The following is a 14,444-nucleotide window of genomic DNA, read 5'->3' on the forward strand; positions in this document are numbered from 1 at the left end:
CTAAAGTGTGATTAAGAGTGAGAAATTTAGGGGCGCCTGGGTGGCTCAGCGGTTGAGCGTCTGCCTTAGGCTCAGGGCATGATCCTGGGGTCCTGGGATGGAGTCCTGTATTGGGCTTCCCATGGGGACCCTGCTTCTCCCTCTGCCTGTGTCTCTGCCTCTCTCTGTGTGTCTCTCATGAATAAATAAAATATAAAAGAATAAGAAATTTAAGAGGTACCTAGTGGCTCAGTCGGTTGAGCCTCTGACTCTTGGGTTTTGCTTCCTGTCATGGTCCTCAGATCAAGCCCCCACCCCCATGGGCTCGGCACTCAGCAGGGCGCCGGCTTAAGATTCTCTCTCCCCCACCGGCCTTTCCCCCTGCTTACTCTACAATAAAAAATAAATGAAAAATTTAAAAGCATTGACACGTGGAATTAACTAATGACCAAAAATGATAAACTGATGCCTCCAGGATAAAGGTACTATGGAGCTGTTGAATCGAATTCCCATGTCCCCTCAATGGCGGGGTTGCTGACACAGCAGGCTCAGCCTCCCTCTCCTGCCCTTATTTTTCTCTTCCAACTCACTAGAAGAAAGGCCACATCTGCAAGTCACGTGAGCAGAACCCCTTCCTTCATCAAGGCAGGGCGTGGCTTGGCTATGGTGAGGTAGAGCCATCCCATCCTGGCCAAATTTCTTGTAAAAAGGGGACGATGATAAAGGTGGTTGTACAGGTTTTTACCAGGTACAGTTGTCCAGCATGGGCCCCTTCCCTTCTCAATATTTAGGATATTAACACGTCCCAGGGTACCTGTAACTACATCTTAACCATAAAGGGGGACGCCTGGGTGGCTCAGCGGTTGAGCGTCTGCCTTTGGCTCAGGGCCTGATCCTGGGGTCTCGGCATCGAGTCCCACATCAGGCTCCCTGCATGGAGTCTGCTTTTCTCCCTCTGCCTGTGTCTCTCTCTCTCTGTGTGTCTCTCATGAATAAATAAATAAAATCTAAAAAAAAAAAAAAAAAAGCCACCAGTCTGGCCTGGCTCTTAGTTGACATTTTTCAGTGGGGAACAAGAATTCAGGAAGATAGCTGGGGTGGAGGGGACTATGGAAACTCTCCCTGGTCCACAACACAGGCCCAGTAAAGGGCAAACTTGCACTGTTGTGGGGCACCTGCAGCCACGGAGCGGAGCCCAGCGGACTCCACCGCTGTGTCCAAAGTCAAAGGATGGGCCTCTTGTACTGCCAGGGTTCTTGAATACACTAAGCACTGGGCAGGGGGGGCACTTGCACCCAGACGTGGGTTTACTACTAAAAAACGTGGAGTACTTGGGACTTTCTCAAGGGGAGTGTGGGGTTTCTTGTAGGGTGCATCTGAGCACCCAGAGGGCTCCTCTTTCAGCTCGTTATTGCAAAGACCGGAAGCAAGCAGCCCCCACGTTAATCGCTTCGTCCGAATCACTAGCGGGGTTCGCGGACTCTGGGTGCGAACGGACCCCCACCCGGAGTCCCACCCATTAGTTGTCCACCGGCCGGAACGGAAGAGTCGTGCTCGGAGCCCACACGGCGAGCGGGGGGACCACCGTCGCTTGGCTGCCGGGGGCCCCGCGCCTTGTCCAGCCCTACCTCTGAGTCCCTCGCCCTGGAGGAGCTCGGGGCGACAGCCCTGCACCGACCTGCGTCCCGCGAGGCCCAGCGCTGAGCCATTTTCCGAAGCGTCTCCCAGGGCCCGGGGGCGTGGTGGGAAGTGCCGTTCTCCCGCTTCCCCGCCCGCGGCGGGCTCGCACCACCCTCCGAAGCCCCTTCCGCGGGCGGGGCCCCGCGGGAATCTGGAGCCGCCCGCTGAGCGGCGAGTTAGGACACCCGACCCGCGCGCGCCCCCTGCCGGCAGCGCCCTGCCGGCCGACGCCCCGCCCACACCGTGGCCACGCCCCGGCCGCGTGCCCGCCCGCCAAGCCCCGCCCACCGCGGCTGTAACTCGGGCCACACCCGGGGGTCGGAGCCCGGAGTGAGACCAGAGCCTCGGCTGACTTCGGGGGGCTGCGTTCCCCTGGGAACCTGCTCTCAGCTCTCGCCCTTCCTCGCGCTCTCCCCTCTCTGCCTCCCGCCCCCCCCGCCCCGGTAGCAGGAGACGAGGACGAAATCCGGCCGAAGTGGGGCCGGGGCGGACGCGCGTGGGGAGGACGAGGAGGGGCGGCGGCCCGGGGACAGGCAGCAGCGTCCCTGCCTCACCCCGCTCCCCCCTGGCAGCTGCGACGGCAGCACTTTACACCACGTGTCCTCGTCCTATGCGACTGCTTCTGGAGCTGCTAGTTCTCCAGGCCTTGGCTCTCTCTGGATTTCTTCCGGGGCTCCCCCCCCCCCCCGCCGCGTCTTCAGAGCCAAAAGCCACCTAGCGGGCCGAAGGCCACCAGGGACCCCACCCAAGACTCCGGGGTGGGGGCAAACCCACTGGCCATCAAGGCAAATATTTTCATGCAGTGTTTTTTTTTAAGATTTTATTTATTTATTCATGAGAGACAAAGAGGCAGAGACACAGGCAGAGGGAGAAGCAGGCTCCACGCAGGGAGCCCCACGTGGGACTCGAAGATCAGGCCCTGGGCTGAAGGCGGCGCTAAGCCGCTGAGCCACCGAGGCTGCCCATCATGCAGGGTTTAAATGCAAGTAGGGGGGATCCCTGGGTGGCACAGCGGTTTGGCGCCTGCCTTTGGCCCGGGGCGCAATACTGGAGTCCTGGAATCGAGTCCTACGTCGGGCTCCCGGCACGGAGCCTGCTTCTCTCTCCTGTGTCTCTGCCTCTCTCTTTCTAAAATAATTAATGTTAATTAATTAATTTTTAAAAAATGCAAGTAGGGAAATATCGGCCAGAAGCCTGTTTTGTAAATAACGTTTTATTGGGGCTGTGCATGACACACGGTGGAGCAAGTACAGGATCAGGTCCTACCTATATTTAAATTTTGATAATTTTTATATCATGTTATTTTTGCAATGACTTTAATGTTCACGTTAAGTACCGCACTAAACGGCGTACCTTGGGGACACCTGGGTGGCTCAGTGGTTAAGCATCTGCCTTCTGCTCAGGTCATGATCCCACGGTCCTGGGTTGAGTCCCGATTGGGCTCCCTGCAGGCAGTCTGCTTCTCCGTCTGCCTGTGTCTCTGCCTGTGTCTCTCATGAATAAATAAAATCATTTTTTTTAAAAAAAAGTGTACCTTGATTACTGATTTCTTTAGCCCTACATTATATTTTGCATGGGAGGCAAAACCATCCCCTAAAGCAAACCTCAAACTGAGTATTACAGAAGCGTCCTGAGAGGAGGGGCATGAAGGGGATAGAAATTTTAAAACAAGCCTGAGATAATCTCCGTATATTTAATGTCATCCACATCTCCAAATACCGGGCATTGGTGATTTTCTCCTCTCAGAAAGGAGCTTGCAGTAAGCATCGGTGTAAATGAAACCACAGTGCAGCTGAGTCAACGTGTGAAAAGCAATTGGGCCAGGCAGCCATTCTAAAACATGCTTCAGGACTTTTGTCCTGGACATTTTCATGTTGATTTTTATTGTTTTCCATGATCAGAAAACAAGTTTTGAATTTTGGGGCTTTAAGGGATAGAAAAATCGGATAAATTCCAGATTATGGAAATTGCCCATTACCAATGGAAATGTTAATTCCTAAAGGAAAAGAAAGTAGAACCATTTTTCCTACACCTGTGCTATACATATGCAATTTTTTAAAGAAGGATTTTATTTATTCATGAGAGGCACAGGGGGAGAGAGAGAGGCAGAGTCACAAGTAGAGGGAGAAGCAGGCTCCATGCAGGGAACCCAACGTGGGACTCGATCCCCGGTCTCCAGGATCACGCCCTGGGCTGAAGCCAGTGCTAAACTGCTGAACCACCCGGGCTGCCAGCAACTTTTTTTTTTTTTTTTTTTGCAATAAAGCTCAACTCATAACAGAAATCCTTTAGGGTGGATATGGTAGCCCTCCGTAAACTAGTATCTGTTTCTTGTGTAGTCATGCTGGAACATTAATGCACCGAGAAGCGGCTGCATATAAGAGAGTTCAACTACTCAATTATTTAAAATATTAAAAAGCAAGCAGAAGCTCTGAGCTAAAATGAGTGATTTTCTAAGTATGTTGGCACTAGTACAAGGGAGCCATTTGTCCACAAAACACAGAATAGGAGTGCCTAATGTCTGCTTAGTCATGTTGAGGCTGATGGAGGAAGAGAGTTTCCAGTCCAAGTCCTCCTGTTGTTTTTAAGCATTTGGTAAAGCAATGTAGGGAGTGGCATCCCTAAATTTGTCTAAAAACCAAAGCAAAAAACCACAACAATGGATAAACTTCCACTGCTAAAAAAGGGTGAAAATGGGAGTTCTGACACAGGGATTGCAGATGCCACACAAGTTCAATGTTATGAAGATCTTACCAAAGGTATAAGCAGGGATCCCTGAGTGGCTCAGCGGTTTAGCACCTGCCTTCGGCCCAGGGCGTGATCCAGGAGTCCAGGGCGTGATCCAGGAGTCCCAGGATCGAGTCCCACATCGGGCTCCCTGCATGGAGCCTGCTTCTCCCTCTGCCTGTGTCTCTGCTTCTCTCTGTGTCTCTCATGAATAAATAAATAAAATCTTTTAAAAAAAAACCAAAGGTATAAGTAAGTATTCTCTTGAGGATTTTCTAATGTCTAAGGGACATTCCCCCCCCCCCCCGCTTTTGGCAGTACAATTACAAACAGGTGGGTTTTCTGGAATTTGTTTGATGGGTAAGGGAAGGCTGTCAATTCTAGGTAGATTTGTACCTATGTTAATCTGAAGTACTTTTCCATTTTCTCAAGCAGTGATGATTTATTTGTGCGTCATGGGATCAAAAGGTGATAACTTGAGATGACAGGGAAATTTTATCAAAGTATTGCAGGTGTAAAATTAGGATGAGCTCATTATTAGCTTTGCTGCAGAGCGTGTGTGAATGCATTGTTGGAAACAGGATGTGGCTCTAGCGGTGGGTGTCTGAAAAGCAGCTCAACAAAGCAGCCCCCTGAGTGCTGCAACCTAAGGCCACAGCTGGGCTCACCAGGCAGGTGTGGCCAGGACTTGGGAGGCTCAGGCCTCTTCTTTCTCAAACAGGCAAAGCAAACTCAGAGGAAAAGAAAAAGTTTGGTGACTTGCTTTCGCTGGGTTTATGTAGTGGTCCCTTGATGGAGTTCTGAAAAGAAAGAAAATGTTCTCATCTACTTTCAAACTCTACAGCCTGAATTCCAAGAAACTCTTAATATATGCTTTTCTTTATCTCTTGCAAATATAATAGACCTGTTTTATGAAGTATTGGGAACAGGGACCTAATATTGGCCAGGATGACAGCCCACTGTGGCCTCTGACTGTTTGTGGAGGTTTAACTACTGGTGCATGTGGATCCTTCTTTACATGTGAATCCTTCTTTGCAATTACATACTCATGCAGGGGAAGGGCCTTAGATCCTGAATCTGAGAGAAAAAGCAAAGAGTCTGGCAGGGAGAGGAGGCCCACAGTGTCACAATTTAGAATTTGAAAACTTCCAGACGGATTAAATACAATGTAAATTCCGTTAATTAGGATAATGGATAACGAGTGGACAGTGAGGTCAACTGAAATGTCTTTTTATTATTATTATTATTATTTTTTAGGATGAAATGTCTTTTTTAAAAAATAATTTTATTGAGGCATAACCAACATACATTAGATTCAGGTGTACAACATAATGAAATGTTATAATGGTCTGTATACAATGCAAAAATGATCATTTAAGTCTAGTTAACATGTCATCAGTTACAATTGTTTTCTTGTGCTGAGAACTTCCAAGATCTACCCTCTTAGCAACTTTAAAAATATGCTGTACATTATTATTAACTAGTCATCATGCTGTACGTTATATCTCATGACCTATAACTAAAAGTTTGTACCTTTTGACCCTCTTCATCTATATCTCCCACCTCTGCCAATCTGTTCTCTATAAGCTTGGTTTCTTGTTTCATGGGTTTTTTTAAAAAATATTTATTTATTTGAGAGAGAGAGTGAGCAAGAGCATGTGCAAACATGAATGAAGGGACGGGCAGAGGGAGAGGGAGAGAGAATCCTCAAGTAGTCTCCCCACTGAGTGCAGAGCTCGATCCCAGGAGCCTGAGCCAAAATCAAGAGTTGGCTGCTTAACTGAGCCACCCAGGCTCCCCTTGGATTTTTTTAGATTCCACACGTAAGGGGCACGTGGGTGGCTGAGATGGTTGAGCATCTGTATTCTGCTCAGGTCATGGTCTCCAGATCCTGGGTTCGAGCCCCACATTGGGCTTCTGGCTCAGCAGGGAGCCTGCTTCTCCCTCTCCCTCTCTCCCTGACTTGTGTGCATTCTCTCAGATGAATAAATAAAATCCCTAAAAAAAATAGATTCCACATGTAAGATCATACCATATTTGTCTTTGACTGACTTAATTTAGCACCATGCCCTGGAGGTCCATCCAAGACATGCGGGGCTAGGAAGGGAGACACGGGTAGGAGCTGCATGACTAGGCTCACAGAAATCCGAGATGGGGAGAAATGCTGAGGCATACAAAACCAGAGATAGGGGTTACTGTTGGGGGTTGTGGAGGCTGAGAAAAATTAAGGCCACCTCAAGTTTAGCATTAGCACAAGTACAGCCATCTTGGGCCCCTGGGAATAAGAGCTGAACTTTACAGGAAAAACTGCAGAATGTCCTCGGCAGGAAATCCCATATCAGATCTTAAGAAACTTGAGGCCACCTCAAGTTTAGCATTAGCACAAGTACAGCCATCTTGGGCCCCTGGGAATAAGAGCTGAACTTTAGAGGAAAAACTGCAGAATGTCCTCGGCAGGAAATCCCATATCAGATCTTAAGAAACTCCCCGACCCTTTCCCCATATTGGAAAGAAAAAAAATTCCTCCACCTCTTCTGAAAATCCCCTAGACCAGCCCATAAAAAACCCAGCTGTAACCCACTTCGGGGTCCAAGCCCCTGCTCTGCTGTGTGAAGTATACTTGGACCCAAGCTCGAGCTTGTAAATAAACCCTCCTGTACTTGCATCAGTGTCGGCTTCTTGGTGGTTTCTCGGATTCACAATCTTGGGCACAACAGGGGTGAGTTAAGACTACAGAGGAATAGGGGACCCTAAGTGTGTCTGGTCCCTGGAATTCAGCTATATGGTTATCAAATCACCTGAATACCTGCAAAATCGATCAGAGATCTGAGATAAGAAATGCTGCAATTCTAAAATTAGAAAAGTGACTACTTTCTAGAAGGTATGAGGTGCCAAAATGTGAATCTGAGGTGATATAGTGATATACTGGAGGCTAGGTGGAGGGGAAGGAGCCTACTTAAGAAGGCTACTACAAAGTATTAGAAGTAGCCGAGCACAAAATCAGAATGTTTAGAAGTCTGCTCTGGTGGGGGACGTCCCTGGCCTAAAAGTGTTCAGGTGGTGAAGTGGGGGCGGAATCCCAGGTGGGACAGTGTGGTCTCAGGATCCCCAGGGCCACAAGAACCGTGGTGTCTGAGTGCAGCAGGGTTCCCAGGCATCAGAGTGGGGAAGCTGGCTGCAAAGAGCGGGCCTAGGCGACGACTTTGCTTCCTGTTGCCATAAACAGAGAACTGCTGCCCACTTGCAGGACTACTCTCCTGGGAAGGAGCCGGGCAAAAGGCAGAAGCGCCCAGAGACCCCTGCCCTCCCCTGAGAGGAATGGTGTGGGTCTGTGCCATAGGAGTCTGTGAAGTTTGGAGACTCGACACTGGGTCACATGCCTAAGATAAAAATGCTCGACACAGGCTGGGTGAACACAGAGTGTGGGCAGAAACCAGGGAGACAAGAGTGACTGCTTTTCCGTGAGGGCTCACTGAAGAGTGGGGGGTGCGAACTTTCAGCTCGGGGGCTAGAGATGGGGGCCCTGCCATATTCATCCCCCACATCAGTGCTGAAAGCCAGCAAAGAGCAAAACAGCACCACATAGTGCAATCTGGAGCCGCTTACACTGAGCTGGGCCCCCTGGTAAGGAAGGTGCAGTTCCGCCCAGGGAAGGACAACTGAGAATCAGTGCAACAAACCCCACCCCCAGACACCAGCAGGAGCTTCTGACTAATACCAAGGTTACTGATCATACAGGACTGTAGAACTTCAGCGATCAGGGAAAACAGTATACAGCATTCATGGTCTTTTATTATCCTTTAGTCTTTCAGTTTTGTTTTTTTTTTTTTCCTTTTTAGCTATTATTTTTTCAAAAAAAATTTTTAATGATTTTATTTATTTATTCCTGAAAGACAGAGAGAGAGGCAGAGACACAGGCAGAGGGAGAAGCAGACTCCCTGCAGGGAGCCCGATGTGGGACTCAATCCCGGATCCCGGGATCACGACCTGAGCCCAAGGCAGACGCTCAACCCCTGAGCCACCCATGTGCCCCTTACGTTTTCAATTGTTAAATTATTTTTAATTTTTATATAAAAGCGTTCATATATATGTATATATATACACACATGTATATGTATATATATTTGGTTCCCTTTCATTATATTTTGTTTTATTTTTGAACATATATAAGTTTTTCTTTCTTTCCTATTTTGGGATCTAGTTCATTGTTTTGTCCTGTTTTACTTCTTGTTTGATTTTTCTTATTTTGTATTGTGTTTTCTTCTGGTTTGTTTCTTTTTCAGGTGGTAGTGGTGTTATTTTTGTCTTTTCTTTCTTCTATTCTTTTCTGGACATAAGGACAAGGCAGAGAAACTCACCCCAAAAGAAAGAATGGAAGGATATACTCACTGCCAGGGATTTAATCAATATGGATATAAGTAAGAAGTCAGAACTAGAATTCAAAACAATTATAAAGATACTAGCTGGGCTTGAAAACAGCATGAAAGACACTAGAGAATCCGTTATGGTAGAAATAAAAGAACTAAGATCTAATCAGGCCAAAATTAAAAATGGTATTATAGAGATGCAGTCTAAAAGGGAAGCTCTAACAGTAAGGATAAAGGAGGCAGGAGAGAGAGTCTATGATGTAGAAGACAAAATGATGGAAAATAGCTGAGGGGCACCTGGATGGCTCAGTCAGTTGGCCAACTGCCTTTGGCTCAGGTCATAATCCTGGGCACTTGGGATCTAGCCCCGCATCCGGCTCCCTGCTCAGTGAGGACTCAGCTTCTTCCTCTCCCTGCTGCTCCCTCCGCTTGTGCTCTATCAGATAAGTAAAAATCTAAAGAAAAGAAAAGAAAAGAAAAGAAAAGAAAAGAAAAGAAAAGAAAAGAAAAGAAAGTGTAGCTGAGCAAAAGAGAGAAAAACAACTACTAAATCACAAGGGAGACTTTGAGAAATCAGTAATATCATAAAGCAAAATAGTATCTGGATAATAGGGGTCCCAGAAAAGGAAGGGAGGGCCAGAAGGTTTATTTGAACAAATTATAGCTGAGAACTTCCCTAATCTGAAGAAGGAAATAGGCATTCAAGTCCAGGAGGCACAGAGAAACCCCTCTCAAAAATCAATAAAAATAGGTCAACACCACAACATTTATTAGTGAAGCTTGCAAATTTCAGAGATAAAAGAGAAAATCCTGAATGCAGCTCAGGACAAGAGGTCCTTAACGTACAAGGATACAAACATTAGACTGGCAGCAGACCTGTCCACAGAGACCTGGCAAGCCAGAAAGAACTGGCATGATATATTCAGTGTGCTAAATGGGAAAAATATGCAGCCAAGAATTCTTTATCCAGCAAGGCTCTCATTAAGAATAGAAGGAACAATTTACAGAAACAGTGACTTTACAGGTAAGACAATGGCACTAAATTCATATCTTTCAACAATTACTCTGAATGTAAATGGGCTAATGCTCTAATCAAGAGACATAGGGTATCAGATTAGATTTGTTTTTTTTTTAATTTTTATTTATTTATGATAGTCACACAGAGAGAGAGAGAGGCAGAGACACAGGCAGAGGGAGAAGCAGGCTCCATGCACCGGGAGCCCGACGTGGGATTCGATCCCAGGTCTCCAGGATCACGCCCTGGGCCAAAGGCAGGCACTAAACCGCCGCGCCACCCAGGGATCCCTCAGATTAGATTTAAAAAAACAAAACCTAGGGGTACCTGAGTTGCTCAGTCGGTTAAGCAGCTGCCTTTGGCTCAAGTCAGGATCTCTGGGTCCTGGGATCAAGCCCCACATAGGGCTCCATGCTCAACAGTGAGTCTGCTTCTCCTTTTTCCTCTGTTGTTCCCCCTGCTTGTGCTCTCTCTCTCTGCAAATAAATATTTTTAAAAACCAAGATTCATCACAATATGCAGTCTACAAAAGACTCATTTTAGATGTAAAGATACCTCCAGATTGAAAGTGAGGAGGTGGAGAACCATTAATCATGCTAAAGGACATCAAAAGAAAGCTGGAATAGCCATCCTTATTATCAGACAAACTAGATTTTAAACCAAAGACTGGAATAAGAGATAAAAAGGGACACTATATCATAATAAAAGAGTATTGAACAAGAAGATTTAACAATTGTAAATATTTATGCCCCTGATTTAGGAGCAGCCAAATATATAAACCAATTAACAACAAAATTAAAGGAACATTGATAATAATACAATAATAGTAGGGGATTTTGACACCCCAGTCACAGCAATGGACGGATAATCTAAGCAGAAGATCAACAAGGAAACAAGGGCTATGAATGACACACTGCACCAGGTGGCCTTCATGGATTTTTTTAAAAGATTTTTTTATTTATTCATTCATGAAAGACACACAGAGAGAGGCAGAGACATAGGCAGAGGGAGAAGCAGGCCCCATGCAGGAAGCCTGACGTGGAACTTGATCCCGGCACTCCGGGATCATGCTCCGAGCCAAAGGCAGACACTCAACTGCTGAGCCATGCAGGCGTCCCCTTCACAGATTTTTCAGAGCATTTCATCCTAAAGCAACAGAATGCACACGGATCATTCTCCAGAATAAATCACATACTGGGTCACAAATCAGACTGGGTCACAAAAAAGACTGAGATTATACCATGCATATTTTCTGACCATAATACTTTAAAACTTGAGCTCAATCACAAGAGAAAATTTGGAAGGAACATAAATAAATGCAGGTTAAAGAGCATCCTACTTAAGAATGAATGGGTCAACCAGGGAATTAAAGAAAAATTTAAAAAATACATGGAAACAAATGAAAACAAAAACACGACAGTTCAGGGCAGCCCCGGTGGACCAGCAGTTTAGTGCCGCCTTCGGCCCAGGGCATGATCCTGGAGACCCAGGATCGAGTCCCACATCAGGCTCTCTGCCTGGAGCCTGCTTCTCCCTCTGCCTGTGTCTGTGTGTGTGTGTGTCTCTCTCTGTCATGAATGAATGAATGAATGAATAAATAAATAAATAAATAAATAAATAAATAAATAAATAAATCTTAAAAAAAAAAAAACACACGACAGTTCAGAACCTTTGGGATACAGCAAAGGCAGACCTAAGAGCAATATAAGCCTTTCTCAAGAAAGAAGAAAGTCTCAAACACACAAACTAATCTTACACCTAAAGGAGCTGGAGAAAGAACAGCAAATGAGGCCTAAATCCAGGAGGAGAAGCGAAATAATAAAGATTAGAGCAGAAATCAATCTGCTCTAATCAATCAATCAAATCAAAAAAGAACAGATCAATGAAACTAAAAGCTGGTTCTTTGAAAGAATAAGATCGATAAGCCCCTAGCCAGACTAATCAAAAAGAGAAAGGACCCAAATAAATAAAATCATGAATGGAAGAGGAGAGATAATAACAAACACCTAAGAAATACAAATATAGGGCAATATTAAGAGCAATTATATGCTAACAAACTAGGCAATCTGGAAGAAATGGATGCATTCCTAGAAACTTATGCACTACCAAAACTAAAACAGGAAGAAATAGAAAACCTGAACACACCCATAACCAACAAAGAAATTGAATCAGTAATCAAAAATATCCCAACAGGGGCACCTGGGTGGCTCAGTGGTTGAGCACCTGCCTTTGGCTCAGGTCATGATCCCGGGGTCCTGGGATCGAGTCCTGCATCAGGCTCCCCACAGGAAGTCTGCTTCTCCCTCTGCCTGTCTCTGCCTCTTTCTCTGTATCTCTCATGAATGAATGAATGAATGAATGAATGAATGAATGAATAAATAAATAAATAAAATCTTGAAAAAAAATCTCCCAACAAACAATAGTCCAGGGCCAGATGGACTCCCAGTGGAATTCTACCAAACATTTAAAGATGAATTAATACCTACTCTTCTGAAGCTGTTTCAAAAAATAGAAATGGGGGACGCCTGGGTGGTTCAGTGGTTGAGCATCTGCCTTTGGCTCAGGGCGTGGTCCTGGGGTCCTGAGATCGAGTCCTGCATCAGGCTCCCTGTGGGAAGCCTGCTTCTCCCTCTGCCTGTGTGTCTGTCTCTGTCTCTCTCTGTGCCACTCATGAATAAATAAAATATTTAAAAAAACAGAAATGGAAGGAAAACTTTCAAACTCATTCTATAAGGCCAGCATTACCTTGATCCCAAGACCAAAGACTCCACTAAAAAGAATTATAGACCAATATCCCTGATGAACATGGATGCCAAAATTCTCACCAAGTTACTAGCCAATAGGATCCAACAGTATATGAAAAGGATTATTCACCATGACCAAGTGGGATTTATGCCTAGGCTACAAGACTGGTTCAACATCTACAAATTAATCAACATGATGCACTACGTTAATTAAAGAAAGGACAAGAACCATATGATCCTCTCAATAGAAGCAGAAAAAGCATTTGACAAAATACAGCATCCTTTTTAAAAAAAGATTCTTTTTAATTTATTTATTCATGAGAGACAGAGAGAGATAGAAGCAGAGACACAGGCAGAGGGAGAAGCATGATCCCTGCAAGGAGCCTGATGTGGGACTTGATCCCGGATCCTGGGATCACGCCCTGAGTTGAAGGCAGATGCTCAACCACTGAGCCACCCAGGTATCCCAACAGCATCCTTTCCTAATAAAAACTCTCTGCAGTATAGGGATAGAGGGAGCATATCTCAATATCATAAAAGCCATATATGAAGAACCCATAGTGAATATCATCCTAAATGGAGGAAAACTGAGAGCTTTTTCCCTAAGGTCAGAACATGGCAGGGATGTCCACTCTCATCACTGCTGTTCAACATAGTACTGAAGTCCTAGCCTCAGCCATCAGACCAAAAAAAGAAATAAAAGGCATTTAAATTGGCAAAGAAGTCAAACTTTCACTCTTCACAGATGACATGATGGGTCATGTAGAAAACCCAAAAGAGGAAGGGTGCCTGGGTGGCTCAGTCAGTTAAGAGTTTGCCTTCCACTTAGGTCATGATCCCAGGGTCCCAGGACAGAGCCCCACATCGGGCTCCCTGCTTAGTGGAGAGCCTGCTTCTCCCTCTCCCTCTGTTGCTCCCCCTGCTTGTGCATGCTCTATCAAATAAATAAATAAAAATCTTAAAAAAAACCCAAAAGATTCCACCCCAAAATTGTTAGAACTGATACATGAATTCAGCAAAGTCACAGGATATAAAATCAATGTACAGAAATCTGTTGCATTTCTATACACTAATAATGAATCAGCACAAAGAGAAATCAAGGAATTGATTGCATTTACAATTGCATCAAAACCCATAAGATACCTAGGAATAAACCTAACCAAAGTAGTAAAGGATCTGTACTCTGAAAACTATAGAACACTTATGAAAGAAATTGAGAAAGACACAAAGATATAGAAAAACATTCTATGCTTATGGATTGGAAAAACAATTATTGGGGTGCCCAGATGGCTCAGTGGTTGAGTGTCAGCCTTTGGCTCAGGTCCTGATCCTGAGCCAAAGGATCAATGCTACCCAAAACAATCTACACATTCAATGCAATCCCTATCAAAATACCATCAGCATTTTTCAGAGCTGGAACAAACAATCCTTAAATTCATATGGACCAGAAAAGAACCCTGAAAAACCAAAGGAATGTTGAAAAAGAAAAACAAAGCTGGAAGCATCAGAATTCCAGACTTCAAACTGTACTACGAAGCTGTGATCATCAAGACAGTGTGGTACTGGCACAAAACAGACACATAGATCAATGGAACAGAACAGCAATCCCAGAAATGGACCCTCAACTTGATGGTCAACTCGTCTTCGACAAAGCAGGAAAGACTATCCACTGGAAAAAGGACAGTCTCTTCAACAAATGGTGCTGGGAAAATTGGACAGTCACGAGCAAAGAATGAAACTGGACCATTCTCTTATACCACACACAAAAATAAACTCAAAATGGATGAAAGACTTAAATGTGAGACAGGAATCCATCAAAATCCGAGAAAAGAACACAGGCAGCAACCTCTGTGACCCCAGCTGCAGCAACTTCTTGCTAGATACATCTCCAGCGGCAAGGGAAACAAAAGCAAAAGTGAACTACTGGGACTT

General features: G+C 45.3%; 1 protein-coding gene across 1 annotated transcript in view; it reads right to left on the bottom strand.

The window, feature by feature from the left end:
* Positions 1–5,623: 5,623 nt before the first annotated feature.
* Positions 5,624–14,444, bottom strand: part of LOC129518050 (uncharacterized) — a 29,014-nt gene continuing 20,193 nt past the window's right edge. The window contains exon 5 of the mRNA XM_055338100.1: positions 5,624–10,244. Coding sequence (XP_055194075.1) covers positions 10,137–10,244 — 108 coding nt within the window. The 3' untranslated portion in view covers positions 5,624–10,136. The remainder of the gene's footprint in view (positions 10,245–14,444) is intronic.

This window comes from Nyctereutes procyonoides, unplaced genomic scaffold (assembly GCF_905146905.1).
Source record: "Nyctereutes procyonoides isolate TBG_1078 unplaced genomic scaffold, NYPRO_anot_genome, whole genome shotgun sequence".
NCBI classification, from domain to species: Eukaryota; Metazoa; Chordata; class Mammalia; order Carnivora; family Canidae; genus Nyctereutes; species Nyctereutes procyonoides.